Source organism: Zootoca vivipara, chromosome 17, assembly GCF_963506605.1.
Source record: "Zootoca vivipara chromosome 17, rZooViv1.1, whole genome shotgun sequence".
NCBI classification, from domain to species: domain Eukaryota; kingdom Metazoa; phylum Chordata; class Lepidosauria; order Squamata; family Lacertidae; genus Zootoca; species Zootoca vivipara.
This window is the reverse complement of record NC_083292.1, coordinates 18,790,446-18,817,147: the sequence shown is the minus strand read 5'-3', so window position 1 is coordinate 18,817,147 and position 26,702 is coordinate 18,790,446. Positions and strand designations below refer to the sequence as shown.

At 50.8% G+C, this 26,702-nt stretch overlaps 1 protein-coding gene across 1 annotated transcript; it reads left to right on the top strand.

The window, feature by feature from the left end:
* Window positions 1-7,196: 7,196 nt before the first annotated feature.
* Window positions 7,197-18,459, top strand: RASL10A (RAS like family 10 member A). Its single transcript, XM_035098525.2, has 3 exons — window positions 7,197-7,425; window positions 16,545-16,669; window positions 17,937-18,459. The coding sequence occupies exons 1-3, from the start codon at window positions 7,210-7,212 to the stop codon at window positions 18,205-18,207; spliced, it is 612 nt and encodes a 203-aa protein (XP_034954416.1). The 5' UTR covers window positions 7,197-7,209; the 3' UTR covers window positions 18,208-18,459.
* The last annotated feature ends 8,243 nt before the right edge of the window (window positions 18,460-26,702 follow it).

The window sequence follows — 26,702 nt, the reverse complement described above, 5'->3', positions numbered from 1 at the left end:
ATTGTGTTTTATTTTTCTGTTGGAAGCCGCCCAGAGTGGCTGGGGAAACCCAGCCAGATGGGCGGGGTATAAATAATAAATTATTATTATTATTATTATTATTATTATTATTATTATCTGTTTTGAATTTTCTTCATTATTTATCTGGCATCATTTTCTGTAGCTTTTAACTGTCCTTTAGCTGTTTTATTGAGGTTTCTGCATCACCTCGAGGCCTATGTGCGGAAGGCAATAAATATATTAAGCACACACATTGCTATGTGTCTGCATGAAGATCAGGAGATTAAGATCATGGGCAAAAAAGAGCTTTAAGCTGGGTTTGTGAATTGGCTATGCCCTGCCTGCAATGACTATCCAGGGTCTACAGCAGAGGGTCTTTCCCAATTGGGAGATATCTGTATCCCACTTGGAGTTGCTAAGTTGGATGAGGCTGTTTGTTCCCTTGCCTCCAGGTAATATTCAGGGGCTGGCTAATTTGGCAGTGTCTGCTGCTGCTGCTGGGCAGTAGTTTGCTGGGAGCCCGTGAGTATGTACAGTTCTGGCCCACCCTGAAAAGTGAATTGGGTGGAACTCGAATCTGCAACTTTTGAACACCTTTAGGGTTGCCAGACTCAATAGTGGGCAGGACTTCTGTGCCTTTAATTGCCCTGCTCTCTTTTGAGTCTGGAAACCTTAAAGAGAAACCAGCAGACCCTTTGCTTGGAAATTAAACAAAGGGACTGCTGGTTTCTCTTTAAGGTTTCCAGACTCAAAAGAGAGCAGGGCAATTAAAGGCACAGAAGTCCCGTCCTCTATTGAGTCTGGCAGCCCTATACACCTTTGCCTTGCCTTCTGTAAGCACAGTGCCCACTTCCAATTTATGGAGGCTCTCAATGGCTACTAGCCACAACAGCTAAGTTCTACCTCCACCGACAGAGGCTGGGAGGAATCAAAAGCAGGAGGAGGGCTGTTGAGTTCATGTCCCACATTTGATTGGCCGCTGTGAGTACAGGATGCTGTGCCAGATGGCTGAACCTGATCCAGCAGCCAGATTTTTCTTATGTTCTTCTGAGTAACAGTAAAGGAGCACCGTTGCCTTCATGCCCCACCTGTAAGTTTTCTGGAGCCATCGGAAGGGCCACTGTGGGATACAGGATACAGCAGGGGTCAGCAAACCTTTTCAGCAGGGGGCCGGTCCACTGTCCCTCAGACCTTGTGGGGAGCCGGACTATATTTTGAAAAAAAAATATATGAATGAATTCCTATGGCCCACAAATAACCCAGAGTTGCATTTTAAATAAAAGGGCACATTCTACTCATGTAAAAACACCAGGCCGGCCCCACAAATAACCCAGAGATGCATTTTAAATAAAAGGACACATTCTACTCATGTAAAAACATGCTGACTCCCAGACCATCCGCGGGCCGGATTTAGAAGGCGATTGGGCCGCATCCGGCCCCCGGGCCTTAGTTTGGGAATCCCTGGGATACAGGATACTGATCCAGCAGAGCTGCTCTAATGTTCTCTTTCATGCATCCTCACCTGGAAAACAGGGGTCAGTGAGAGTCTCTAAACCGCCTACCCTTGCAGGAACAGGAGTAGAACAGTCTCCCATTCATCCAGTTCATGTCAGTATTGTCTGCACTGACTGGCAGCAGCTCTCCAGGGTTTCAGGCATGGGACCTTCCCAGCCCCACCAGGAGATGTTGCAGATTGAACCTGGGACTTTCTGTATGTTCTACCAATGAGCTACTGCCCTTCTCCCACTTGCATGTTGGAAAGATTCAGGACAGGTAAATAGGAGGACTTCCTCACACCGTGCCTAATTAAACTATGGAACTCCCTCCCACAGGAGGCAGGGATGGCCACCAGCTTGGACAGCTTTGAAAGAGGATCAGACAGATTCCCGGAGGAGAGGGCTATTGATGGCTACTAGCTACCGTATGATGGTTATGATCTGCCTCCACAGTAATGCTTCTGAATACCAGTTGCTGGAAACTGCAAGCGTGGGGGAGTGCTCTTGTGTTCGGGTCTTGCTCGAGGGTTTCCTATTGGGGGCATGTGGTTGGCTACTTTGAGAACAGGATGCTGGACTGGATGGGCCACTGGGCTGATCCATCAGGCTCGCCTTATGTTCTGACATTTGCAAATATTAAGCAGTAAGTCTGGGGAGAGTTGCGATGTTCTTGATGGTTCATTAAGACCTTCACCTTCCTGCCAGACTCCTCATTTCTCAATCAGGCTGAGTCGGGTGTTTTGAGTGCAAGGCTGATATTTCTTTTTATAGCTGTGGTAATTAAATCATTTCGTTAGCAGCAGGCTTAAGGCAGGGAGCTGCTCTCCTACACATTCCACTGTGCTGGGTCTCCAGAGCAGACTTGGAATGCTGGAAAGTTGTCACGATTTCCTGTTAGAAACAGCTGGTTAGCGGTGGAGATGTGGGTACTCTGTGATTTTTCTCACAGCAATTTTCACGGGTGGTGGGAACGCCAAATATACTTTGGTTTCTATAGTCCTATGAACACGTAGCTGGGAAATTAAAGACTTATCTCAGAGTAAACTGTGCTGTTAATCAACTCAAGGCCAAGCCGCCGTGCATGTTCCTCATTAAAATAATTATCTTGGGACTTTTTCTTGTTGAACTATTTTTCTTAGCTCAACAGTAGAGCATCTGCCTTGCATGTAGAAGGTCCCAGGTTTAAACTTCAATGGCATCTCCAGAAAGGGCTGGGAAAGACTGCTTGCCTGAAACCTTGGAGAGTCACTGCCAGTCAGTGTCAACAATACTAAGGCAGCCCCCTGTGTTTCCACTTACCCTTAATTAGAACCATGTGGACTAGTAACTTCCTTTTCTTTTAAAGGGGTAGGATCATAGCTCACAGGCAGAGAACATGATTTGCATGCAGATAGTCCCAGGTTCAAGACTCAACATCTCCAGATAAAACTGGGAATGTCTCCTGCCTGAAACCCTGGAGAGTCGCTTTCAATCATTGCAGACAATCCTGAGCTAAATGGACCAGTGGTCCGACTCAGTATAAGGCAGGGTTCCTACTGGTTCCTGTGCTCTCCTTTAACCAAGGGCATCTTGGTTAAAGATGCCTCGTACCTACGGGACCGCCTCTCCTGGTATGCCCCGCGGAGGACCTTAAGGTCCACAAACAATAATATTCTGGAGATCCCGAGTCATAAGATGGCTAGATTGGCCTCTACTAGAGCCAGGGCCTTTTCAGTACTGGCCCCAACCTGGTGGAACGCTCTTTCCCAGGAGACCAGGGCCCTGCGGGATTTGTCATCTTTCCGCAGGGCCTGCAAGACAGAGCTGTTCCGCCTGGCCTTTGGGTTAGACTCAGCCTGACCCCTGTGTTTTTTCTCCCTCATGGCTTGGATTTATGGCCTACTTGAAATGAGGCTGCACTTTAAATTTTAATACTGTATTTTAATCTGTATTTTAACTAATTGTTTTTATGTTTTATTGTGGTTCTGTTGGTGTCAGCCACTTATGGCCTACTTGAAATGAGGCTGCACTTTAAATTTTAATACTGTATTTTAATCTGTATTTTAATTAATTGTTTTTATGTTTTATTGTGGTTCTGTTGGTGTCAGCCGCCCTGAGCCCGGTTTTTGACTGGGGAGGGCGGGGTATAAATAAAAATTTATTATTATTATTATTATTATTATTATTATTATTATTATTATTATTATCTTGAGACAACCTGTTTATTGAGCATTCAATGAAGGGTGATTAAATGACGCTGGCTTGTATAACAAGCATTCACTCTGATTTGCTTCACTAGAACTAATGCGCATCCAATGAAAGCTGAATGTTGGAAGATTCAGGGCAGATAAAAGGAAGGACTTGTTCATGTAGTGCATAGTTAAACTGTGGAACTCACCTCCACAAGAAATAGCCACCAACCTTTAAAAGAGGATTAGGCAAATTCATGGATGAAAGGTCCATCGATGGTTACTAGCCATGATAGTTATGCTCTGCCTACACTCTTTGAGTCGGGGTGGGTTTCCCCAAGAGCTCCGAATCTATTTCCGTGGCTCAACCTGGATTCGCCAGTATGTGACTTAATCTCACCCCCCAAATAGTGACAGTTTGGAAGCTCCCTCCATCAGAGGTGCAGAGGAGCCCAATTCTCATAGTAAAGACTGCAGAACTGTGAGGTTTATATCTTCACTGCCCCCCTGAGGTTAGAATGGAGACACACACACCTGCCGCCAGCATAGCTGAAAGTCTTTTTTTTTTTAAGGTCCCAGTTGGCACTTGCTAATTACTTAGTAACTTAAAAACGTGCGAGCTGCTGCCAGTCAGTGTAGACAATACTGAGTATCTTCCTGTGCTCCTGTGTACTAAGGGAAGTGCCAAGGCTCATAGTTCCCTCTATGGATCTAACCATCAGGAAACTGAAGTTTAACAGCAGAAAAGTAAAATCAGTAGAAATTCACTCAGGCCCAAATAATGACAACATAAACAAACTTAAAATTCCCAATTTCCCTGGTAGATCACAATGCACCTCTTTAAAACGGGGGAGGGGGTGGTGTTCCTCTTTTAGTAAAATGAAATGTTAAAATAAATTCAAGTCCAGAGCTTGCATTGGCTGGTACACTTCAGGTGAAAATGAATCATGTTCACTTGCCCCCCCCCCATTTAAAACCTTCACTAAGGAATGCATTTTAGACAATTTGACATTTCTGATGTACATTTATTTCATTCACAGTATAGCACAACTTTTCTCCAAGGAGCTCAATGTAATGTACATATTTCTCCCTCTCCTTATTTAATCCCCACAACAACCCTGCGAGGTAGGTTAGGCTGAGAGGCAGTGACTGGCCCAAGGTTCACCCAGTGAGCTTCATGGTTGAGTGGAATTTCGAACCCTGATCTCCGACGTTCTAACCACTACACTACACCACCCCGACTTTCTTCGAGACCCAGCTTCTTCCTGTGATTCTAAGTTGTTTTCACTGTTGTGTTTTGATTGTTGCAACCTGCCCCGGGACCCTGAGGTGAAGGGCGGGTAATTAATAACAGCAAACAAACAAACAAACAAATGTTGATTGTGCATTGTAATCATAATACTCATTGCTTGTTAAAACTCACACACAACCAGCTGAATGTGAATGAGGCCCTGTCAATCAATTACACATCTTTCCCTCTTCAAATCACCTGCCTCGTAGTCACATAAGTGCATAGCTGCCAAGTTTTCCCTTTTCTCGCGAGGAAGCCTATTCAGCATAAGGGAAATTCCCTTAAAAAAAGGGGATAACTTGGCAGCTATGCATAAGTGTAAATACATTTGCAGCTCGTCAAGACCTCGAGCCTTTTCCGGGAAGTGCCGGATGACTCACCATTTTCGTAAGTTTCGTAAGTTCAGAAGACAAAGCCAACTTTTTATACATTACATTCCCGTTCCTTTCTAGAAGGGACGCCCCAGGACCCGGGCAGCTCCACAAAAGAGACTCGGATGCCTTGAGGTTGCTCCTCGGCTGAACTCTGCTGCACGTCTGGAGAAGGAAAGGCTGCATTGTAGCAGCGAACTATGAAGTCACATTTTCTGCATCCCTGGGAAGTGAGGAGGGGGGCGGGATGGAGAGAGAGAGAGAAGATGCAACGCAAACCCCCGCTCATAGCTGCCAAGTTATCCCTTTTTTAAAGGGAATTTCCCTTATGCTGAATAGGCTTCCTCGCGAGAAAAGGGAAAACTTGGCAGCTATGCCCCCGCTCCCTCTTGCTCTTCCCACATAGCTCGTCCTCCTACCCTTCCCTCTCCCGCGCTGGATTGCTTAACCAACAGATTTCCAGCCCCCACCAGGCAGAGGCGCCTCCCCTGCTCGCTCGCTCCCCCTACCACACACACAACCCGTGCATTTCCTTCCCCGCCTCGCCCTTCTCACGTGCTTGACCTCTCTCTCCGAGTAGGCATAGAGCGGGTTTCTCCTTCTGCCGCAGCTTGGAACTCTGAGCAGCGCCGGGGAAAGGCGGGCGCCCAGCACCGCAGTGCTCTGTCCAGGGTGCTGAAAGAGGAGCGATGCGCTCCGCTCCATCTTCGGCGCTCGGGAAGGGAGAGGTACGGTAGCAGCCGCGAGCCCTCCCCCGGACGGGATCCGCAGGCGAGGCCAGGGTCCAGCATGAGGACGGGGCCGGGAGGGCGCCGCTGGAGCCGGGCAGGCAGCAGCAGCAGCAACGATGCCCGGCCGGCTGCGCGCCAGCGGGGCAGAGGTTGGCTTGGCGTCCCGTTCCTCAAGGTTGAGCGCCGTTTCGGAGCGAGGATCTTGAGCCGGGCGGGTCTGGATCTGGAGTGACAGCTGTCCGCCGTCTCGGTCTCCCAGCCTCCTCCAATATTTGGGAGAACTTCTCGCCTTCCTTTCTAATTGGATTAGAAGAGCAGAAAAAGTGAGGGGGGGGGGAACCAGCTCGCTGCTGGCACATGCGCTGCCCTTCAAAGCAGCTCGATTCGGATGGAGTTTGGGGACGGGGCTCGCCAACCAGGGATCCCGGAGCGGCTGTCCTTCAAGCTCCGGTCGCCTCTTTCTCCCTTTCTCGACTCGGTGAGTTCATCTCTCCAGTGAATCGTGAAATCTCTTTCCCTGAGGGCGGCTCAGCCGGCATCCTGCGTTCCCGGGACAGCAGCTCGATTGACGCAAACTTGAGAAGAGCTTGGAAGGGGGGGGGACTTTTTGATCTTGAGTGGAGGAGAGACTAAGATGAGACGGGCTGAGGAGGAGCCACCCTCAACGAGGTGAGCTTAGGAGAACCCAGCTGAGCGACTGTAGACCCGGGGGACTTTCGGAGTAGCAAAACAACAGTCATAATGAATTAATAGTACTCGGTCCGTTAAGGAAGTGAGCGGGGTTGCGGCTCAAAGCAACGGCACGGATCTGATGTCTTGCTGCGAGGACCGACTGAAGTCAACATCAAGTCAAGCCAGTGGCGCAGAGAACTAATTTTAGACTCTGGACTTCATGGTGTCACCGCCTCCCTCCTACTTTAATGGGCAATTGGTATTACTTCATTTACTTTAAAGCGCTGCATGGAGAGGTGGGGGGCTTCTGCTCGTGCTGCTGAGTGGAGCCCCGAGCCTCTGCCCGAAAGTTTTAACCTGGGGCGCCTTCCGAGACAGGCCCCGCTCCGCCGAGGTGTCTGTGGGTTAATACACTTCTCTCCTCCGATCGCTTGCGGGGGGGGGGAGTTTGGGAACTATCCAAGGTCCTGAAAGAAGACGATGGTGGAGACTCTGTCGGTGGCTGTCCTGGGAGCCCCGAAGGTGGGCAAAACGGCCATTATCCGTCAGTTCTTATCCCACGACTTTACAGAGACTTACAGCCCGACGGAGCGCCGCCGTACCTACCGGCCCTCTGTCATTTTCAACGGGAACATGTACGACATGAAGATTATGGATGTCCCTTACTTGACGGCGTTCCCAGCAAACAGCTCTCAGGTGGGCTTTTATTAAAATCCTCTCTTCCCCACAACTCAACCCAAACTCACCCCCCCCCAATATATTTGGCTATGCAAGTGAATTCTACAAGTGAACAACAGATCACTTGCGGGATACAGTGTGGCTGTGCTGAGGCCAGATTGGTTAGTTTTCTAATTGGATCAGGGTCCTCTGTTAGGTATGATGGAAATTTGATGTGGGTTGTTCAACTAGGGCAGGCATAGGCAACCTTGGCTCTCCAGATGTTTTGGAACTACAACTCCCATGATCCCTGACCACTGTCCCTGTTAGCTAGGGATCATGGGAGTTGTAGTTCCAAAACATCTGGAGAGCCAAGGTTGCCTATGCCTGAACTAGGGGATTCACTCAATGTATTATTATTATTTACTATTATATTATATATCCCACCCTTCTCCCAAGCTGGGGTTCAAGGTAGCTTACACATTTTAAAACACCATCAAAAAATACTAAGTAATAAAACCAGACTAGTTAAAAATAATAATCAAAGTGGATCATAGCACATTTAGAATCCAGTTTGCCTTGACAGCAGCCCAGTGATCAGCATCATATGATTATTAATTAATTACCTGCCCTTCACCCTAATAACCAAAGCTCAATATTGAAAACCATTTGAAACTACTTGCAGAAATAAGGCAGACCCTAGAAATATACACCTCAAGTATCCAAAGCCAGGGTGAAGGAGGTGTGTCTTCAGCATTCACCGAAAAGTGTCTAATGAAGGTGCCAGTTGCACCCCTGTGGAGAGGAAGGGAATTTCACAGTTTAGAGGACCCCACAGAATTCCCTCTCCTGGGCCACCCACTGCAGCTCCAGAGGGCAGTTAAACAACCAAGAGAGCTGCCTCTGCCAGTCTTAGCACCTAAGAGGGTCTGCAGGGAAGAAAAATAAAAAAATTCCTTCAGTAGCACCTTAAAGACCAACTAAGTTTTTATTTTGGTATGAGCTTTTGTGTGCATGCACACTTCTTCAGATACACTGAGGGAAGAAGGCAGCCTTTCAGGTAGTGATGACCACCAACCTGGGTGGCTTCAAAAGGGGATTAGAGAAATTCCTGGGGGCATAAGGCAATTAATAGCCACCAGCTGGGACGCAGGTGGCACTGTGGGTTAAACCACTGAGCCTAGGGCTTGCCGATCAGAAGGTCGGCGGTTCAAATCCCCGCAACAGGGCGAGCTCCCGTTGCTTGGTCCCAGCTCCTGCCAACCTAGCAGTTCGAAAGCACGTCAAAGTGCAAGTACATAAATAGGTACCGCTACAGTGGGAAGGTAAATGGTGTTTCCGTGTGCTGCTCTGCTTCGCCAGAAGCGGCTTTGTCATGCTGGCCACATGACCTGGAAGCTGTACGCCGGCTCCCTCGGTCAATAATGTGAGATGAGCGCCGCAACCCCAGAGTTGGTCATGACTGGACCTAATGGTCAGGGGTCCGCTTTTACCATGGCTATATTCTACTTCCACCGTTGGGACAGCTTGCTTCGTTTTGTTACTTAACACTGTGTTCTTTCCCAGGGGTGGCAAACTCAGGCCCACCAGATGTTGTTAGGCAACACGTTCCTTCATGCCTGGCCAGGGCTGAAAGGAATTGTAGTCCACAACACCTGGATTGCACTAGGTCAGGAAAGGTTTGGTGTAAGCATTTTCCTAAACTCTCATGCAAGGCAGCACGGAGCAGGAGTAAAATGTGCTTGCTTAGCTGGCTGGGTGAGTTGGCAGGCAAGCCTGGAGAACTCCACTCTCCTTGCAAGGTCTGATTTTACACCAAGGCCCTGTGCTCTGCTGTACGTAAGTCAGGTCCATAATCGTTGTTGTTTAGTCGTGTCCGACTCTTCGTGACCCCATGGACCATAGCACGCCAGGCACTCCTGTCTTGCACTGCCTCCCGCAGTTTGGTCAAACTCATGTTGGTAGCTTCGAGAACACTGTCCAACCATCTCGTCCTCTGTCGTCCCCTTCTCCTAGTGCCCTCAATCTTTCCCAAAATCAGGGTCTTTTTCAAGGATTCTTCTCTTCTCATGAGGTGGCCAAAGTATTGGAGCCTCAGCTTCATGATCTGTCCTTCCAGTGAGCACTCAGGGCTGATTTCCTTAAGAATGGATAGGTTTGATCTTCTTGCAGTCCATGGGACTCTCAAGAGTCTCCTCCAGCACCATAATTCAAAAGCATCAATTCTTCGGCGATCAGCCTTCTTTATGGTCCAGCTCTCACTACTATACATCACTACTGGGAAAACCATAGCTTTAACTATACGTACCTTTGTAGGCAAGGTGATGTCTCTGCTTTTTAAGATGCTGTCTAGGTTTGTCATTGCTTTTCTCCCAAGAAGCAGGCGTCTTTTAATTTCGTGACTGCTGTCACCATCTGCAGTGATCAAGGAGCCCAAGAAAGTAAAATATCTCACTGCCATAATTAGGACAGTGCATATCCAGCAGTTCCACCGGAGTGAAGGGGAAAGGGCAGGATGCCATTGGTCACCATCTTCTGGAACCCAACTCACATTGCCTCCAAACATGGACATTCCACTCCAGGGACCAGGCTATTGAAGACTGTTGATAGACTTGTCCATTATGATTTTCGACTATCTCACATTTCACTTTTTCAAACAACAACAAATGCCTCTAGTCCTTATGCATTTTCTGTGGGAGCTCCTAAGAGGTGGAATTCCCTCTCCGCAGAAGGTGTCCTGACACCTGCACAGTGCAGGTTTTTTTCCATATGCTGAAAATGCACCTCTTTTACCCTGGCCTTTGACACTCGAACTGCAGGACGCACCTTATTCGAGAAGCCCTGGACAGTTAAGTCCAGCTAAAGGTGACTATGGGGTTGCGGCCGGCACTCATCTCTGCTTTCAGGTCAAGGGAAACAGTGTTTGTCCACAAACAGCTTTCCAGGTCATGTGTCCAGCAGGAAAAACTTCACTGCACGCCGCTGGTTGTGATCTACCCTGAGACCTTAGGATGAAGGGCAGGTAATAAATCAAAGTAATTATAATAACAGTAGAGAGATACATACGTAGGAAGCAGCCTACGTATGTAGCAGTCAGACCGTTGGTTCATGTAGCTCAGTGTTGTCTACACTGACTGGCAGCAGCTCTCTAGGGTTTCAGGCAGGGTGCTTTTTCAACCTTGCCTGGAGATGCCATCAGGGATTGAACCTGGCACCTTCTACATGCAAACCAAATGCTCTGCCTGTGAGCTGCAGCAGCCCTTCCCTGCTTGAAAGTGTACGAGTTTGGTCTGGTGAAATCTTGGAACCCAGATGTGTGGCTGAAGGAGATGCCCTCCTTGCATCTCCCCCATAGCTAGCGGAACGAGGCAAAATTGTGCAGAAATAGTAACAACGGTTCTCTTAATGTCTGTGGGATTTGACTGCCGGTCCAAAAATAAAGTAATGAAAAGGGGGTGGGGGTGGAGTTAACTTGGTTCTTCAATTTTTGGCACTCTCCTCCAACACTCAAGCTGTTTCTCAAAGCTTCCCATCTCCCCACTCTGGCTTTTAAGAATCCTTAAATAGTAAGCCAAAGGGAAGAGTTTGTGATGCCTGCTTTTTAAAAAACAAAACAAAAACCAATTTATTAAATTTTCCAAATAAACACATTAAACAAAACAAAACATTCAAAAACAAATACAACACACACACATTTTCTCTTTTTAACAATTATTCCCATATCTCTAATTCCCAATGCTCTGCTGAGCTTTGACTTCCCTCCCTCCCCTCATTTGGTTTTCTTTCCAACTCTTATCTTGCAGTTCCTTGCTCCTTATTTAAAGTCATTTCGTAGGATTTATTTCAGTCCTGCAAGTGTCTTTAAACTTCTACAGTTCTTTTCCATATAGTCGACAAATTTACTCCATTCTTTTTGGAACTTTGCCTCTCCCTGGTTTCAGATCCTGCTAGTCAATCTTGCTAATTCCGCATAGTCTATCATTTTTGTCTGCCACTCTTCAATCGTCGGTAAATCCTGAGTTTTCCATTTTTGGGCTAACAAAGTCCTAGCCGCGGTTGTCGCATACAAAAATAGTATTTGATCCTCCTTTACAATCTCCTGAGTTTGTGATGCCGGCTGATGAAAATGTAGGCTAACCCCCCCCCTCAGCCACACCCACCCTGCAGATGACCCACCTTCACTTAGGGGCAAGATGTGAGTTCCGGTGGATGACAGGAAGGCTAGTTCTGAAGAAGCAGAGGGTGCGTGGAATAGAAAGAAGACAGAAAAATAAGGGAGATGGGAGGTGAGAACAAAAACCGGAAAGCTTTCTTTAGGGTCAGCCACATTTAAAGCACCGCAGATGAAAGGCAGGCAAAAGATGGAACTAGTCCGCATGCTTGTTTTCTTCCCCTCCTGTCAGAGGCAATTTGGCCTAAAGAAAGTGGATATTGGGAAAGTTTTTCTCCCTCTCTCATAATGCCAGAACTGGTGGGCATCCAATGAAGCTGAATTTTGGAAGATGTGAGACAGATAAAAGAAAGTCCTTAGAATGGTAGAGTTGGAAGGGACCCCAAGAGTCATCTAGTCCAACCCCTGCCTAGTTAAACTATGGAACTCACTGCTACAGGAGCAGTGGTGGCCAGAAGCCACGATGGTATTAAAAGATGATTGCCCAAGATGGTTGGAGCCATGGTTGGAGACAGTAATGCTTCTGAATGCCAGCTGCTGGAAGCCACAGGAGAGGAGAGTTGCTCTTGGGCTCGGGTCCTGCTTAAAAGTTTCCCATTTGGGGCACCTGGTTAAGTACTGCGAGAGCAGGGTACTGGACTAGATGGGCTATTGGCCTGATCCACCAAGGCTCTTATCGTGTTCTTATGGGACATGTGCAACACCCTATTGCAAGCAAACTTATTTTGTGATGTGCTCTACAGATGTTTTGGCCACAGCGTGACAAAGGTCGGTCATTGGTTCCAAAGGAGCAGGTGGCTGCTTCAGTGAGAGAGAAGGGAGAGGGGTTTGGGAAGTGGGAATTAAATTCTAAGCGGACAAAAGGAGGTGGAACTGTTGGGAGACCGTACCTTTTGATCAGGCTTGGCAGAAGCAAGGTTCAGGAACCCCTAGATCAGAGACACGGAGGGGGGCTTCTTGCTGTCCTTTGAGTCCATTGCTGCCCTTATGGGGGAAGCCAGATCCTCATAGGATGTGAATGCTCTGCAATCCCCACATCTAGGTCCAGGTTGCATATATGCAGAGCTCCCCACCCCCCAGCTCAGCTCCAGCTCCTTTCAGGTGGGGAACAAGGGAGAGGTTTGTGGTGAGCTCCAGCACCTCTTTTTCTAGAAAAATAGCACTGTGTGCGTATGTGTACACAGGTGGTGCTCTGGTCTAAACCACTGAGCTTCTTGGGCTTGGTAATCAGAAGGTTGGCGGTTCGAAAGCATACCAGTGCAAGTAGATAAATAGGTACAACTGTGGTGGGAAAGTAAATGACGTTTCCGTGCGCTCTGGCACTTGTCACAGTCCTCCATGCACCAGAAGCAGTTTAGTCATGCTGGCCACATGACCTGGAAAGCTGTCTGTGGACAGGGCCATCTTAAGTATATCTGGCGCCGTGATGCAAAGTTCTCTCTGATAACACCCCCCCCCCGTTTCCCAGAGTTGTCAACCTTTTTTTAGGGAGGACGGCGCTGCTGGCGGGGCTGGAGGGCAGCTCTTCTGGCGGGGAAGAGGCGGAGGCTGGATGCATCGCCTCCCGGCTCACCTGGCCGCTTCGTGCTGCGGTGGCCACGGCAGACGGAGACAGGGTACAAATAATAATAATAATAATGATGATGATTTGTGACCATTATGCTCATTTGCCTTCAGCAGCATTAAAGCACTGCTGGATGAAATACAATTGCCTCTGGGCTATTTTTGGGGGAATCCTGCAACGTGTTTAACTTTTTACTCTCTGCTAACTACACATTGGAATCTGCTCTGGATCAATATTGAGTAGAATTCCATGACACATTCACCTGAGGTGTGCAGGGCAGGGACCCTTCAGGAGATGATCTCCTTGCCTGGAAATAAATGTTCAGGCTCCAGAAATGAGTGGCAGCCTCAGGAAAAGAAGACATGGGGGTGACAGGCCCCCAGCGCTCCTGCTCCCCAGTTTCATGGTATTTCATTATTACTATCTGGGTTAAAAATAAACGCTTTGTTTCCATCCCATCCTCTGAGCTTCAGCAAGCTGCTAATTGCATTTCACAGTTGACTTCAGTTGATGTGGAGGCCCTGCCTGTGTTTTGCAGGAGGTGAGACCAAAGGGAGATCTAAAGATGGAGATGGATTTAAGTTACAGCGGTGTGTGTGTGTGTGTGTGTGTGTGTGTGTGTGTGTGTGTGTGTGTTTCCCCATCCACTTTTGCTTCTGGCTCCGCTTACCACTGACAGATGCAGGTGGGGGTGGGGAGGGTTGTGGCCCCCTGGCTGCAAAACATTCTCCCCAGAGTCAAAATATAAATAAAAAAATCCTTCCAGTAGCACCTTAGAGACCAACTAAGTTTGTCATAGGTATGAGCTTTTGTGTGCATGCACACTTCTTCAGATACACTGAAACAGAAGTAACCAGACCCTTGTGTATAGTGAGAGGGTGGGGAGGGGTATTACTCAGAAGGGTGGTGGGAATGGGTGATTGGCTGATAGGAGTGGTAAACCTGTTGATGACTGTTAACAACTGTTAATGACTGCAATTGGTCCTGCAGGAAAAAGCTAAGGTGCTTAAGAAAGCTTGATCGTGTATAATGAGATAAGAATCCTATGTCTCTGTTCATACCAGGTCTCTCCATGGTTTTAAGCTTGGTAATGAGTTGCAATTCAGCAACTTCTCTTTCCAGTCTGTTTCCGAAATTTTTCTGTAATAAAACAGCTACTTTGAGATCTTGTATAGAATGTCCTGGGAGATTGAAATTCCCCAGAGAAATGTGACTGCCTGGCATTGTCACCATCAAATTTTAGGCACTGGGCAATGACTCTCTTCTTGACCCAGGCGGTTGGTTCTTAATTGCGATGATACGATGCAAGAACGTTGTAGCCTGTTGTGTTCATCTTTTAGCAGGGTGGGGCAGGATTTGTCCTTTTCCATCATATTGCAGGATGAGCACTTAACGTGTGGTTTTATTCTTTTGATATTGTTTGAAGCTTTTCCAGTATGCTTTCAGGATCGTAAGTTGCTTTAAGACATTTTATGTCTAGACCAGATGGCTGGGAGGTTACCTGCTCTTGATGGGGTTACGTTTCCTCTGAAGTATCTTGGGGGTACTCCTAGATCCTTTGCCATTGCTCAAGGCTCAGGTGGCCTCAGTGGCTCGGAGTGCCATCCATCAGCTTCGGCTGGTGGCCTAGCTACGCCCCTATCTGGAAAGGGATAGCCTAACTACTGTTGCCTGTGCTCTTTTAACTTCAACGTTAGATTACTGAAATGTGTTATATATACGGCTGCCGGTTTGGAAGCTTCAGCTGCTGCAGAATTCAGCAGCCAAGTTGCTCACCGGAGCAAGAAAGTTTGAGCATAATTCACACCGATTCTGGTCTGACTGCACTGGCTACCAATTAGTTTCCGGGCCCAATTCAAAGCGCTGGTTTTGACCTATAGAGCCTTAAATGGCTCAGGACCACAATACCTCAAGGACCGTTCTTTCCATATTAACCTACCTGGACCCTGAGGTCATCTCCTGAGGCCCTCCTTTGTGTGCCGCCTCCTTGAGAGGCCCAGAGGGTGGCAACACAAGAACGGGGCCTTCTCTGCAGTGGCTCCCCGTCTGTGGAATGTTCTCGCCAGGGAAGTTTACCTTTAGGCGCCAGGCAAAAACCTTACGTTTAAACCAGGCCTTTAGTTGATCGGTTTGACACCCTATACCCTTTAAAAATGCAGCTCTTTTTGGAGGGATGTTACAAGGTTGTTGTTTTTATTTTGAATATATATATATATGGTGGTTTTTGTGTTGATCTTTTCTGTGAACCACCCTGAGACCTCTGGGTATAGGGCGGTATACAAATTCAATAAATAATAATAATAATACATTTATGCAGGGGCGTAGGAAGATAGGGGCGGTGGGAGGGGCGTGCCCCGAGTGATGTGATCCCAGGGGCAGCATCGCCGCTGCCCACCCCGCCCCAAAACGTGCACCCTGCCCCTGCGCATGGCGCGCCCCACCCCCAAACACGCCGCTACGCCACTGCGCACAGCACGCCCCGCCCCAAAACGCGCCGCTACATCACTGCGCACGGCGCACCCCACCACCAAAAAGCATGCCCCGCCCCGCCTCCAGACCGCGCGCCACATCACTGGGGTCAGCGCGCCTGCTCTCCACCCCTGGTGGCGGAGCATGAAGCTCCGCCGCTGCATTTATGAACTCACCCCATACTTATAAGACAAAATAAAGCGGGGCAAGTAATGAATAAATGTAATTAATAGTGGTAGTAATTATAAGTAGTTATTATAGCTATTTTTGTTATCATTAACTTTGAGAAGGTTTGCATCAGGATGAAAATGGTTCCCTACCTGTTCTATAGGTAAAGGTAAAGGGACCCCTGACCATTAGGTCCAGTCGTGACCGACTCTGGGGTTGCGCGCTCATCTCTCATTATTGGCCGAGGGAGCCGGCGTATAGCTTCCAGGTCATGTGGCCAGCATGACAAAGCCGCTTCTGGCAAACCAGAGCAGCGCACGGAAACGCCGTTTACCTTCCCGCTGTAGCGGTTCCTATTTATCTACTTGCATTTTGACGTGCTTTCGAACTGCTAGGTTGGCAGGGGCTGGGACTGAGCAACAGGAGCTCACCCCGATGCAGGGATTCGAACCACTGACCTTCTGATCCGCAAGCCCTAGGCTCAGTGGTTTAACCACAGCGCCACCTGGGTCCCTGTTCTATATCTGGATACAAATTTGACAGGGATGTACCTTGGTGACAGAGCATCTGCTTTGCAGGCAGAAGGTCCCTGGTTCAATCCCCACCACATCTCCAAATAGGGGTGGGAAAAGGTCCTTGCCTGAAACCCTGGAGAGCAACTGCCAGTCCGTGTTGACAACACTGAGCTGGATGGACCCATGGGCCTGACTCCATACAATGCAGCTGAGTGACAATGTCCCTTTTCCGTTGCACCAGCTTCCCCCATCTTTTCCTCTCGCTTACCAGGAGTGGTCAGATCTGAAATCCCGAGGGCTGAGGAAGACTGATGCCTACGTCCTGGTGTACGATATCTACAGCCCAGAAAGCTTCGAGTATGTGAAAATGATCCGTCAGCAGATACAGGAGAACAGGTGAGCGATGGGAGAGAAGGGGGTAGATTTGGCGGGGAGCACAGAATGAGGAAAGCTGCTTTTCCCTCCAGAGTGAGGCTGCAGTCCTCAACCCACCTCTCATATAGATCGGTCTTGGGGAATTCAGTGGGATTTACTTCCGAGTAACCACTCATCTGGTGGTGCAACATGACTACTCGGAAGGCCTACTATTGAACTCAGCGTGTGTTTTATTCCCAGGTAAATGGGGTTAGGATGGCAGCCTGAAAGAAGCCCAGTCCCACTTTCAAATATCCAGTGAAACACAGCTATTTGCATGGGGAGAAATAAGCCCAGCTAACACGGCCACTTTGGACTACAATTCCCATCATCCCTGCGCAGCATGGCCACATAATAATAATAATAATAATAATAATAATAATAATAATAATAATAATAATAATTTATTTATACCCCACCCATCTGGCTGGGTTTCCCCAGCCACTCTGGACGGCTTCCAACAGCAAAATAAAACACAGTAATCTATTAAACATTAAAAGCCTCCCTGAACAGGGCTGCCTTCAGATGTCTTCTTAAAGTCTGGTAGTTGTTTTCCTCTTTGACATCTGTTGGGAGGGCGTTCCACAGGGCGGGCGCCACCACCGAGAAGGCCCTCTGCCTAGTTCCCTGCAACTTGGCTTCTCGCAACGAGGGAACCGCCAGAAGGCCCTCGGTGCTGGACCTCAGTGTCCGGGCAGAATGATGGAGGAGGAGACGTTCCTTCAGGTATACTGGACCGAGGCCGTTTAGGGCTTTAAAGGTCAGCACCAACACTTTGAATTGTGCTCGGAAACGTACTGGGAGCCAGTGTAGATCCTTTAGGACCAGTGTTATATGGTCTCGGCGGCCGCTCCCAGTCACCAGTCTAGCTGCCGCATTCTGGATTAGTTGTAGTTTCCGAGTCACCTTCAAAGGTAGCCCCACGTAGAGCGCATTGCAGTAGTCCAAGCGGGAGATAACTAGAGCATGCACCACTCTGGCTAGACAGTCTGCAGGCAGGTAGGGTCTCAGCCTGCGTACCAGATGGAGCTGGTAGACAGCTGCCCTGGACACAGAATTGACCTGCGCCTCCATCAACCCCACCCGGCAGGGCCATTTTGGACTGCCACTTGGCTGGGACAGAGGGGAGTTATGGCCCAAAATTTCTGGAGGGCCCGAGGCTGGGAAGAACCTGGAGGCTTGGGGTCTGTGCATGGCTCTGACCTTCTTTTTCTACTCTATGAACTTGGGATTCCTCTTCCTCTCCTAGGGCGAGCAGCACGGGCGAAGCCCCCATCATTGTGGTGGGGAACAAGCGAGATCTGCAGCGCCAACGCTTCTCCCCCCGCCGGGCCCTCTCGCTGCTGGTCAAGAAGAGCTGGAAGTGCGGCTACATGGAGTGCTCGGCCAAGTTCAACTGGCACATCGTCCTCCTCTTCAAGGAGCTCCTCTGCAGCGTCTTGGCCCGAGGCTGCAGGAACAACCACTCTGCCATGCGCCTCCAGGGGGCGCTGCACAGAAACAGGTGCAGCCTGATGTGAGGAGACCCTGCCGGCCACAAGGGGGCGTGCTCACAGAACAATGGAATTGTAGAGTCGGGAGGGTCGTCTAGACCAACCCCCTGCAATGTGGTGCCCCCCCGCCCAACACCTTTCCAAGAGGTTCGGACATTGGAGCAGTAGTGGGAATCTGAGGGCCACATCTCGGCCACCAGGGCCGTGTTTGCCCTTGAAATCCCCTGGGGGGTTCTGCTTGGTGTGATGAGCACCTTGGAGGGGTGTGTGGGAGTGGAGTTTTGGGGTGCCATCGAGTGGGCAACAGCCGTGCCACGAGCCAAAATCCAGGTAGCCCAGTTTTCTGTCATGGATGGTGGGTGCCTGTGGCTGAGAATCCCCTCTGCCATTTTGATTCCCCCACAATGCCATTGGCTTGGGAAGGCTGCCACCTCTAAAGGACACGATGGGAAATTTTAGATAGCAGGTGGATCCCCAGACTCGGTCACTGCAGGCAGGTAGCCAGTTGTGGGGAGGAGGGAGTCAGGGAATCACTGACTCAGGAGTGAGCCCAGCAGAGGATGGGGCCTCTGATCTGGAGCCGGCCTTGACCCAGCTGGCAGCTGAAGGCTTCAAGGCTGTAGGTCCCAGTATAGCATCCAGAAATAACTAGCGGGCAGTCTTCACGTAAAATGCACAGGCCAGACCCTCTATTTTCCAAGGGAAGGGTTGTGGCTCTGGAGCAAACCACCTGCCCCATGTTCCATCCCTGGCAGGATCTCCCTGCCTGAAACCCTGGAGAGACACTGCCAGTCAGTGTCGACAACACTGAGCTAGGTGGACCACTTGGTTGACTAAGCATAAGGCAGTTTCCTAATTAATTCACCACCACCCTTTCGAAGAACAGTAAGGACTAGAATCTTTATTTTTAGGGGGGAAGCAAGAGCAAGAGTTGTAGAGCATCTGCTTCCCCTAGGGATGTCCCCAACCTGCAAGCTCGGGAAAGCCACTGCCGGTCAGTGTGGACAACATTCAGGCAACTGGCCAAGTCCTGTAAGCCTACCGGTCAATTCTCCGGCTTGGGGCTCTTGCACAGAGGGGCCCAGTTGCATGCCCACTTTCAGCACGAGAGAAGCAGCCGTGTGGATTGTCAGCATCTCAGGCCTGAACTCAGCTAGCTGGGTGACTGTTTCTGGCTTCACAGATGAGATCCAGTCCTTTGTGTGGTCCCACGTGACGCTCCAGAGGCATCTGTTGGGCCATAGCTCAGTGGTAGAGCATCTGCTTTGCATGCAGAAGGCCCCGGCTTCAATCCCCGGCTTCTCCAGGTATGGCTGGGAAAGAGAGAGACAAACCCTGCCTGAAACCCTGGAGAGCTGCTGCCAGCCAGGGTGGGCATTACTGGGCTAGGGGCCCACGGTTTGATTTGCTGCAAGGAAATAAGCGCCCTCTTTCCCTGTATGAAATCTCTGCATGCAAAACGCTTGAGGGAGCTGCTTGCTCCTCGGAAGCCTCAGACATCCTGCGGTTTCAAGAGGCTTCGATGAGGTCTGTGAAAACACACACACACACACACACACACACACGAGACTGGGAGGGTCCTCCTTTCTAAGACCAGGGAACCAGTTTCGCAATGTCTGCCTGCCTTCTCAGGAATTCATCACGAGGTGACCCGTCCACAACCGCCCACCCGCCAATAGCACAATCGCCAGCGCCACGTCCATTCATAACGGACAGTGCTGCTTTTGCACTCAGCTGTGATCAATGTGGACTAGTGTGTTGCAAAAACAAAACAGGAGTCGAGGGCAAGTGGGAGGAGAAAAGGTCTCGTTCATTAAAAGCCACAATTCTCCCCTTCACCCCATCAAACTTTTGTTGGCTGGGATCGAGTGTTTGGCTTGCTTTTGATTATTTTCCCCAGAAATGCGTTGCAGGTTGGGGGGGGTCTCAAGAGTTTTAGGGACCCCTTGCCCCCTTCTCCGCAGCTGCCACCATCACCTCTGGGTCAGAGGCTACAGCACACGAGGGTCTCCTACACCAGACTCCTTTTCTTTTCCAAGACACTGATCATCTGTTTAACATAGCCTCCAAGAAAGGGCTCCCCATTCCAGCGGTGCAATACTGGACCATCTATAAAGCACCCTCAACCAGGTCCCTTGTTATGTCGTGCTTGCAAATTGTGATGGCAGGGGTTTTTGCCGGGGGGGGGGGGGCGGGCGGGGGCGGCAGCAGGTGATAACGTCCTCTCAAATGCTCTTGAGCAATGGATCTCAGCCAATGGCGATGCTTGATCTTCCATCCAGAGGTAGTTGTACTCCAAGTCCCATCGGGGCTGGCACCCTTACAGGCGCCACAAAATACCCGTCCTGTATCTGTAAGAAATTGCACCTTGGGAACTCCCTGCCTATTGATTTCAGGCAGGGGCTGTTCGTTGTATTTTTTTCGCCACCTGCTAAAAAAAATGTTCTCCTTTAGACAAGCCTACCCAGCCGTTTAGAAAGCCGACGAGAGTTTTAATCTGCTTTTAGTCTATTGCTCTTTTAACTTTTTGAAAGCCTTAAATTGTTGCTGTCACAGTGGCCGGAGTGGACTACTTCAGAGTAACGACGCTACGCAGCTCTGCATTTTATTCTTTTATTGGTGCTGCGTATTTACAGTGCTCAAGTCATTGCTATTTACACGGAGCGATGTTGTCAGTCGGTTTCAGAACCTCCTAATGGCTTTTGGCGCGTCTTTCTCCAACACAAAAGCTTTGGCAGACCCATCCTCTTGCCCCTCCTCTTCCTGCGTAATTCTGGAGTTGGGGGGATGGGTCTTCCCCCCTTACTTGCCCCTTCCTGTCCCACCTGGGACCCTGGCTCCTCTACCTTGCCTGAGCCTCGGACACGACTTCCTGCTTCCCCACTGGAATCGGAACTCTCCCTGCTTTCCCCTTTGCTCGGGGACGGGCTTGAACTCAGGAGGGGAGGGACTTCGCGATATCCCCTGTCCCTCACATCCACCCCCCTCCCAAGCTCTCCTTCACCCCTCCCCAGGCCCCCCCCATGTGTCGGTGACGACTGGAAGCCTAAAAACTCGGTGCTCTCCGAGCCCGTTGGTGTGAACACCTCCCCCCAGTCCTGCGAGCCCCCCCCTTCCGCCTGGGAGGACGGGAATCCCAAAAAGTCCGTGGCGTCAGAGCTGGTGGGGGTAAAAATGTTTTGCCAATCTGCTCCTTCCTCTGACTGGGTGGATCTTGGCGACACCCATACCTCATCCTCTGGTTCCTCAAACTCCGCTTCCCAGCGCCATGGTGAGCTGTTCTCCCGTGCCTCCTCCTCCTCCCCCTCCCTTTCCATGTGCCAGGGCTTGGGTCTGTGGGGAAAGAGGGCGTGAAATTCTTCCACCAAGAATTCCTCCTGTATCTGAGTGGCGGGAACCCATTCATTCTGGGACGGTGGAGCATCCTCCCATGCCATGAGGTACTCCAGGCCCCCCACCCCCCACCTTGAATCCAGGATGGCCGTGGCCTCATTGAGTTGCTCCCTGCTTTCCCTCTCCCCCCCTCCCTCGGGGGTTTGTTCGCTGTCTCTGAGCCTGCTGCTTTCCCTGTACGGCGACAGCAGCGATCTATGAAACACTGGATGCACCCTCATGTCCTCTGGCAGTGCCAGCCTGTATGCCACCGGGTTGACCTGTTGCGTGACCGTGAAGGGGCCCAGCCATTTGGGTGCCAGCTTTTTGCACCTCCCTCTGGTGGGAAGGCCCTCCGAGGACAACCACACCTTGTCCCCCACCCTGATGACCTCCCCTTGTCGCCTGTGGCGATCTGCCCCCTTTTTGTACGCTTCCTTGGCCCTCTCCAAGTGTTCTCTGAGCTGCTGGTGCACCGTCTCCAGTTCCTCTGCCCAATCCTCAGCCTGTGGGCCCTCCTCCTCCTCCTCCCTCTCCCTCTCTGGGAAAGATCTGAGGTCGCGCCCGTAATTGGCTTTAAAGGGCGACACCCCTGTGGAGACGTGCACTGCATTGTTGTAGGCAAATTCTGCTAGTGGCAAGCGATCCACCCAGTCCGTTTGCCGCTGGCTGACGTAGCATCTCAGGTACTGCTGCAGAATGGCGTTGACCCTCTCCGCTTGTCCGTTGGTCTGCGGGTGTCTAGCCGTCGACAAGCTGACCTCCACCTGCAGGAGGTTCATGAGCCGCCGCCAGAACCTGGAAACAAATTGGCGGCCACGATCCGAAATAACCCTTAAAGGTAATCCATGCAGTCTGAAAATGTGATCAACAAACAGTTTGGCTGTCTCTTCTGCCGAGACTGCCCTGGCACACGGTATAAAGTGACACATTTTGGACATGAGGTCCACCACCACCAACACTGCAGTCTTACCCCTGGACGAAGGCAGATCTGTGATGAAGTCCATGGACACCACTTCCCACGGCCTGTGTGGTGTGGCTAAGGGCTCCAGCAACCCTGGTGGCGCTGCTCTGACCACCTTCGCCCGCTGGCAGGTGGTACAGCCCCTTACATAGTCTCGAACATCTTCCCTCACCCCTGGCCACCAGAAGTGTCTCATGACTAGGTGAGTGGTCTTGTCCCTTCCAAAATGCCCCGCTGTAGGGTTGTCGTGCATCTGCTTGAGGACCGTACGTCGAAGCTGGGTGGTGGGTAGGTACAGCGCACCCTTGTAGAAAAGCAGCCCTCTGCGTTCTGCAAAGTCTTTTGCCTGCTCCCTCCCCCCTCTCAGTTCTCTGAAGATGCGGTTGGCAAATTCATCCGCTGCCGTCAGTGCTGTGAGTTCTGCCTCGCTCACCACTGCTGCTCCGCAGGACCATGCCGACGGGGGGAAAATGTGCCTTGGGGCTGGTGGCGCCTCCTCCTCCATGTACTCTGGCTTGCGGGAGAGGGCATCCGCCCTGACATTCTGCTCTCCTGGGATGTAGTGTATGGAGAAGTTGAAGTTCGAGAAGAACTCCGCCCACCGTATCTGCCGCTGGTTGAGCACCCTGGCAGTTCTCCAGAACTCCAGGTTCTTGTGGTCTGTGCACACCTGGATGGGGTGCTTGGCGCCCACCAGGAAGTGTCTCCAGTGCTGGAACGCCGCGTGGATCGCAAGAAGTTCCCGATCAAAAACTGTGTAGTTTCGCTCGGGCTGGGTCAACTTCCTGGAGAAGAAGGCACAGGGTCTCCACTCTCTGTTGGCGTCCAGTTGCAACAAAATGGCGCCCACAGCCTTATCAGAAGCATCTGTTTCAATGCGTAGGGGCGCGTCCTGAACCACGTGGAACAGGTTCTGGTCTGAGGCGAACACCCTCTTGAGGCTTTCGAACGCTGCTTGCGCCTCTGGTGTCCACCTGAACTTCTGCTTGCCTCTCAGGCAGTCAGTGATGGGAGCCGTAACTCGAGAGAAGTTCTTGATGAACTTCCTGTAGAAGTTGGCAAAGCCTAGTAGGCGTTGGGCATCTTTGCGCGTCCTGGGGCTGTGCCAGTCCAGGATGGTCTGCACCTTGTCCTTGTCCATTGCCAGCCCCTTGTCTGACAGCTTGTAGCCCAGGAAGTCCACCTCCTTGGTGTGAAACTTGCACTTCTCCAGCTTCACATACAGGTGGTTCTCCTTCAGGCGCTGTAACACCTCCCTGACGTCCTTCACGTGCTGCACTGGGTCGTTGGAGTAAATAAGGATGTCATCCAGAAAGACCAAGCATTTCCTGAAGAGTAGGGACCCCAGGACGTGGTGCATGAAGGCCTGGAAGCATGCTGAGCCCCCTTGCAACCCGAAGGGCATCACCAGATATTCAAAAGAGCCCAGAGGCGTGAACATCGTGGTTTTCCACTCATCGCCTTCCCGGATCCTGATCAAGTTGTACGCCCCCCTCAGGTCTAGCTTGGTGAAAATCTTGCCTCTGCGTGCCGCTGTCAGGAGATCATCCACTCTGGGCATGGGGAAAGCCACTGGCTCTGTCACCGAATTCAGCCGTCTAAAATCCACCACAAGACGGCGCTGTTGCGTGTCTTTCTTGTCCACCCAGAAGACCGGGCTGCCCCCTGCTGCCTTGCTTTCTCTGATGAACCCCCGCTTGAGGTTCTTGTCGATAAAAGCGCGCAGATCCTCCAGTTCCTGGTCTGACATGGCGTACAGCTTGGCTGGGGGTATAGTTGCCCCAGGCACCAGGTTGATCTGGCAGTCAAAAGGCCTGTGTGGGGGCAGGTGGTCGGACTCCGCTTCACTGAAGACCTCCTGCAGGTCCCAGTATGGTTTGGGTATCGCCTCACCCCCTTTGACGTGCATGGTGGCCACCGTGGCTATCGGAGGCCCCTCCCCTGGTTGGTGCTGCATGCAATGTTCCAGGCAAAAGTCCGATCCAAAAGTGATGCATCTCTGATGCCAACTTATGGAGGGGTCGTGGCGCGCCAGCCAGCTCATGCCCAAAACGATTGGGGGGTCTGAGATGGTGGTGACGTTGAATGCCAGTGTCTCTGAGTGCCTTCCAACCGTCATTCTCATGGGGGGGGGTTTGATGAGTGATGGCCCCTCCCAGCAGCTCTCTGCCGTCAATGGTTGCCACGTGCAGAGGAAAATCCAGCTGCAGAAGCTGGATCTGGTGCTCTTCTGCAAAGTTTCTCGAGAAGAAGTTGGCTGAGGCACCACTGTCAATTAGGGCGAGGACCGTCAATGGATAGCCATTTGGGAGCGTGAGCGTCACTTCTAGAACCACTCCTGCTCTGGGAGGGGTGGGCTGGCTCTGCTCCTCTCTGTGCGGGTGGGTGGGCTGGGGCTGTTGTCTGCTGACTGTGCCTGGCTGCCGCCCCTTGTCTCCTGCAGCCAGGCTTTCCCGTTTCCCTGCTGTGGTGCTGCGTCAGTGGGGGAGGGCACAACCGTTCCCGCCTTTCCTTGCCACTCCCTGCGATGTGGGCAGTCTCTGACGAGATGCTGGGGGGAGTTGCAGAGAAAGCAATTCCCACCCCTTCCCTCCTTGCGTCTTGGCGCCGCTGGGGTTTGAAAAGCCCGCGCGCGCGCGCTATCAATCTGCATGGGTTCCTGGTCCTGACTGGCCCCAGGCGTGGCTTGAAAGGGTTGTTGAGGGAGTGGCTTCTCCTGCGACCGTGGGAACCAAGCCCGCTTTGCGCGCGTTGCTTGCTTGTCGCTCCATCTGGATTCCTGCCTCACCCCCACCGCCAGAGCCGCTTTGCTCAGTTGATCCATATTACTGGGCTTTGGACCTCTCGAGAGCTCATCCTTCACCTCCTCATGCAACCCCAAGTAAAACGCCGCTTGCATTGGGGCAGACTCCAGATCCCACCCCAATCTGTGCACCAGCATGGTGAATTTCGCCCAATACGCGCGAACTGTCATATTTCCTTGGCGTAAATTATGAAGTTCCTCCTTAGTCTGGTCCATATGACTATCGGACGAATACATCGTTTTCAAACCTTCTAGAAATAGTTTGACATTCTTCATGCAAGGATTCCTTGTTGCAATTAACGGTCTTAGCCACTCCCTGGCCGCCCCTGTAAGGTGCTCCACAATAAACGCTACTCTGTGCTCATCATCAGGGAACTCATCGTGGTGCAGCTCAAGAGCATACACAATCTCAGTCTCAAAGCCCTGAAACTCCTTCGGGTCTCCATTGAACTTGCTTACTAGGGTCCCGGCTCTCCTTCCTGGCAGCACTTGGACTTGGGGTGCCCCTCCCGCCTTGTTTTTCTCTGCATCCAGCTTGTTTTGGAGGTCTACCGCCACCGCCCTTAAATGCTGCTCTTTTTCCTGGAGCTCTCTCACCTGTTCCGCAAGTTGTAGCCGGTCGTCCTGGACCTTCTTAGTCTCCTCTTTAGCTGCCTTCAATTCTCCCTGCGCCTGCAGCGACAGCTGTTGCAGTTCTAGCTGGGCTTGCTCAGCGATCTGCCGCCACTTCTCCGCCTCTGACACGCTCATCCCGGCAACTCCAAAGTAGCCCAAAAATGATTAGGAGGTTGCTGTCACAGTGGCCGGAGTGGACTACTTCAGAGTAACGACGCTACGCAGCTCTGCATTTTATTCTTTTATTGGTGCTGCGTATTTACAGTGCTCAAGTCATTGCTATTTACACGGAGCGATGTTGTCAGTCGGTTTCAGAACCTCCTAATGGCTTTTGGCGCGTCTTTCTCCAACACAAAAGCTTTGGCAGACCCATCCTCTTGCCCCTCCTCTTCCTGCGTAATTCTGGAGTTGGGGGGATGGGTCTTCCCCCCTTACTTGCCCCTTCCTGTCCCACCTGGGACCCTGGCTCCTCTACCTTGCCTGAGCCTCGGACACGACTTCCTGCTTCCCCACTGGAATCGGAACTCTCCCTGCTTTCCCCTTTGCTCGGGGACGGGCTTGAACTCAGGAGGGGAGGGACTTCGCGATATCCCCTGTCCCTCACAGTTGCCATTAAGTCTGTATTACTATTTTTATCGTTTTTTTGTAAACCACGATCAGGTTTTTTGGGTGGTTGAACAACCAAGCAGTAAATTTTATGAAATTAATCGACTTCGGCGGGCAGTGTGCCCAATGGTTAGGGACAGTTCCACAACATCTGGAGGGCAA

Bases quoted from the DNA above. Each gene is read 5' to 3' on its own strand.
- RASL10A (XM_035098525.2), top strand. From the start codon at position 7,210: ATGGTGGAGACTCTGTCGGTGGCTGTCCTGGGAGCCCCGAAGGTGGGC. The intron at 7,426-16,544 runs GTGGGCTTTTAT...CTCGCTTACCAG, and splicing joins TCCCAGCAAACAGCTCTCAG to GAGTGGTCAGATCTGAAATC. The intron at 16,670-17,936 runs GTGAGCGATGGG...TTCCTCTCCTAG, and splicing joins CAGCAGATACAGGAGAACAG to GGCGAGCAGCACGGGCGAAG.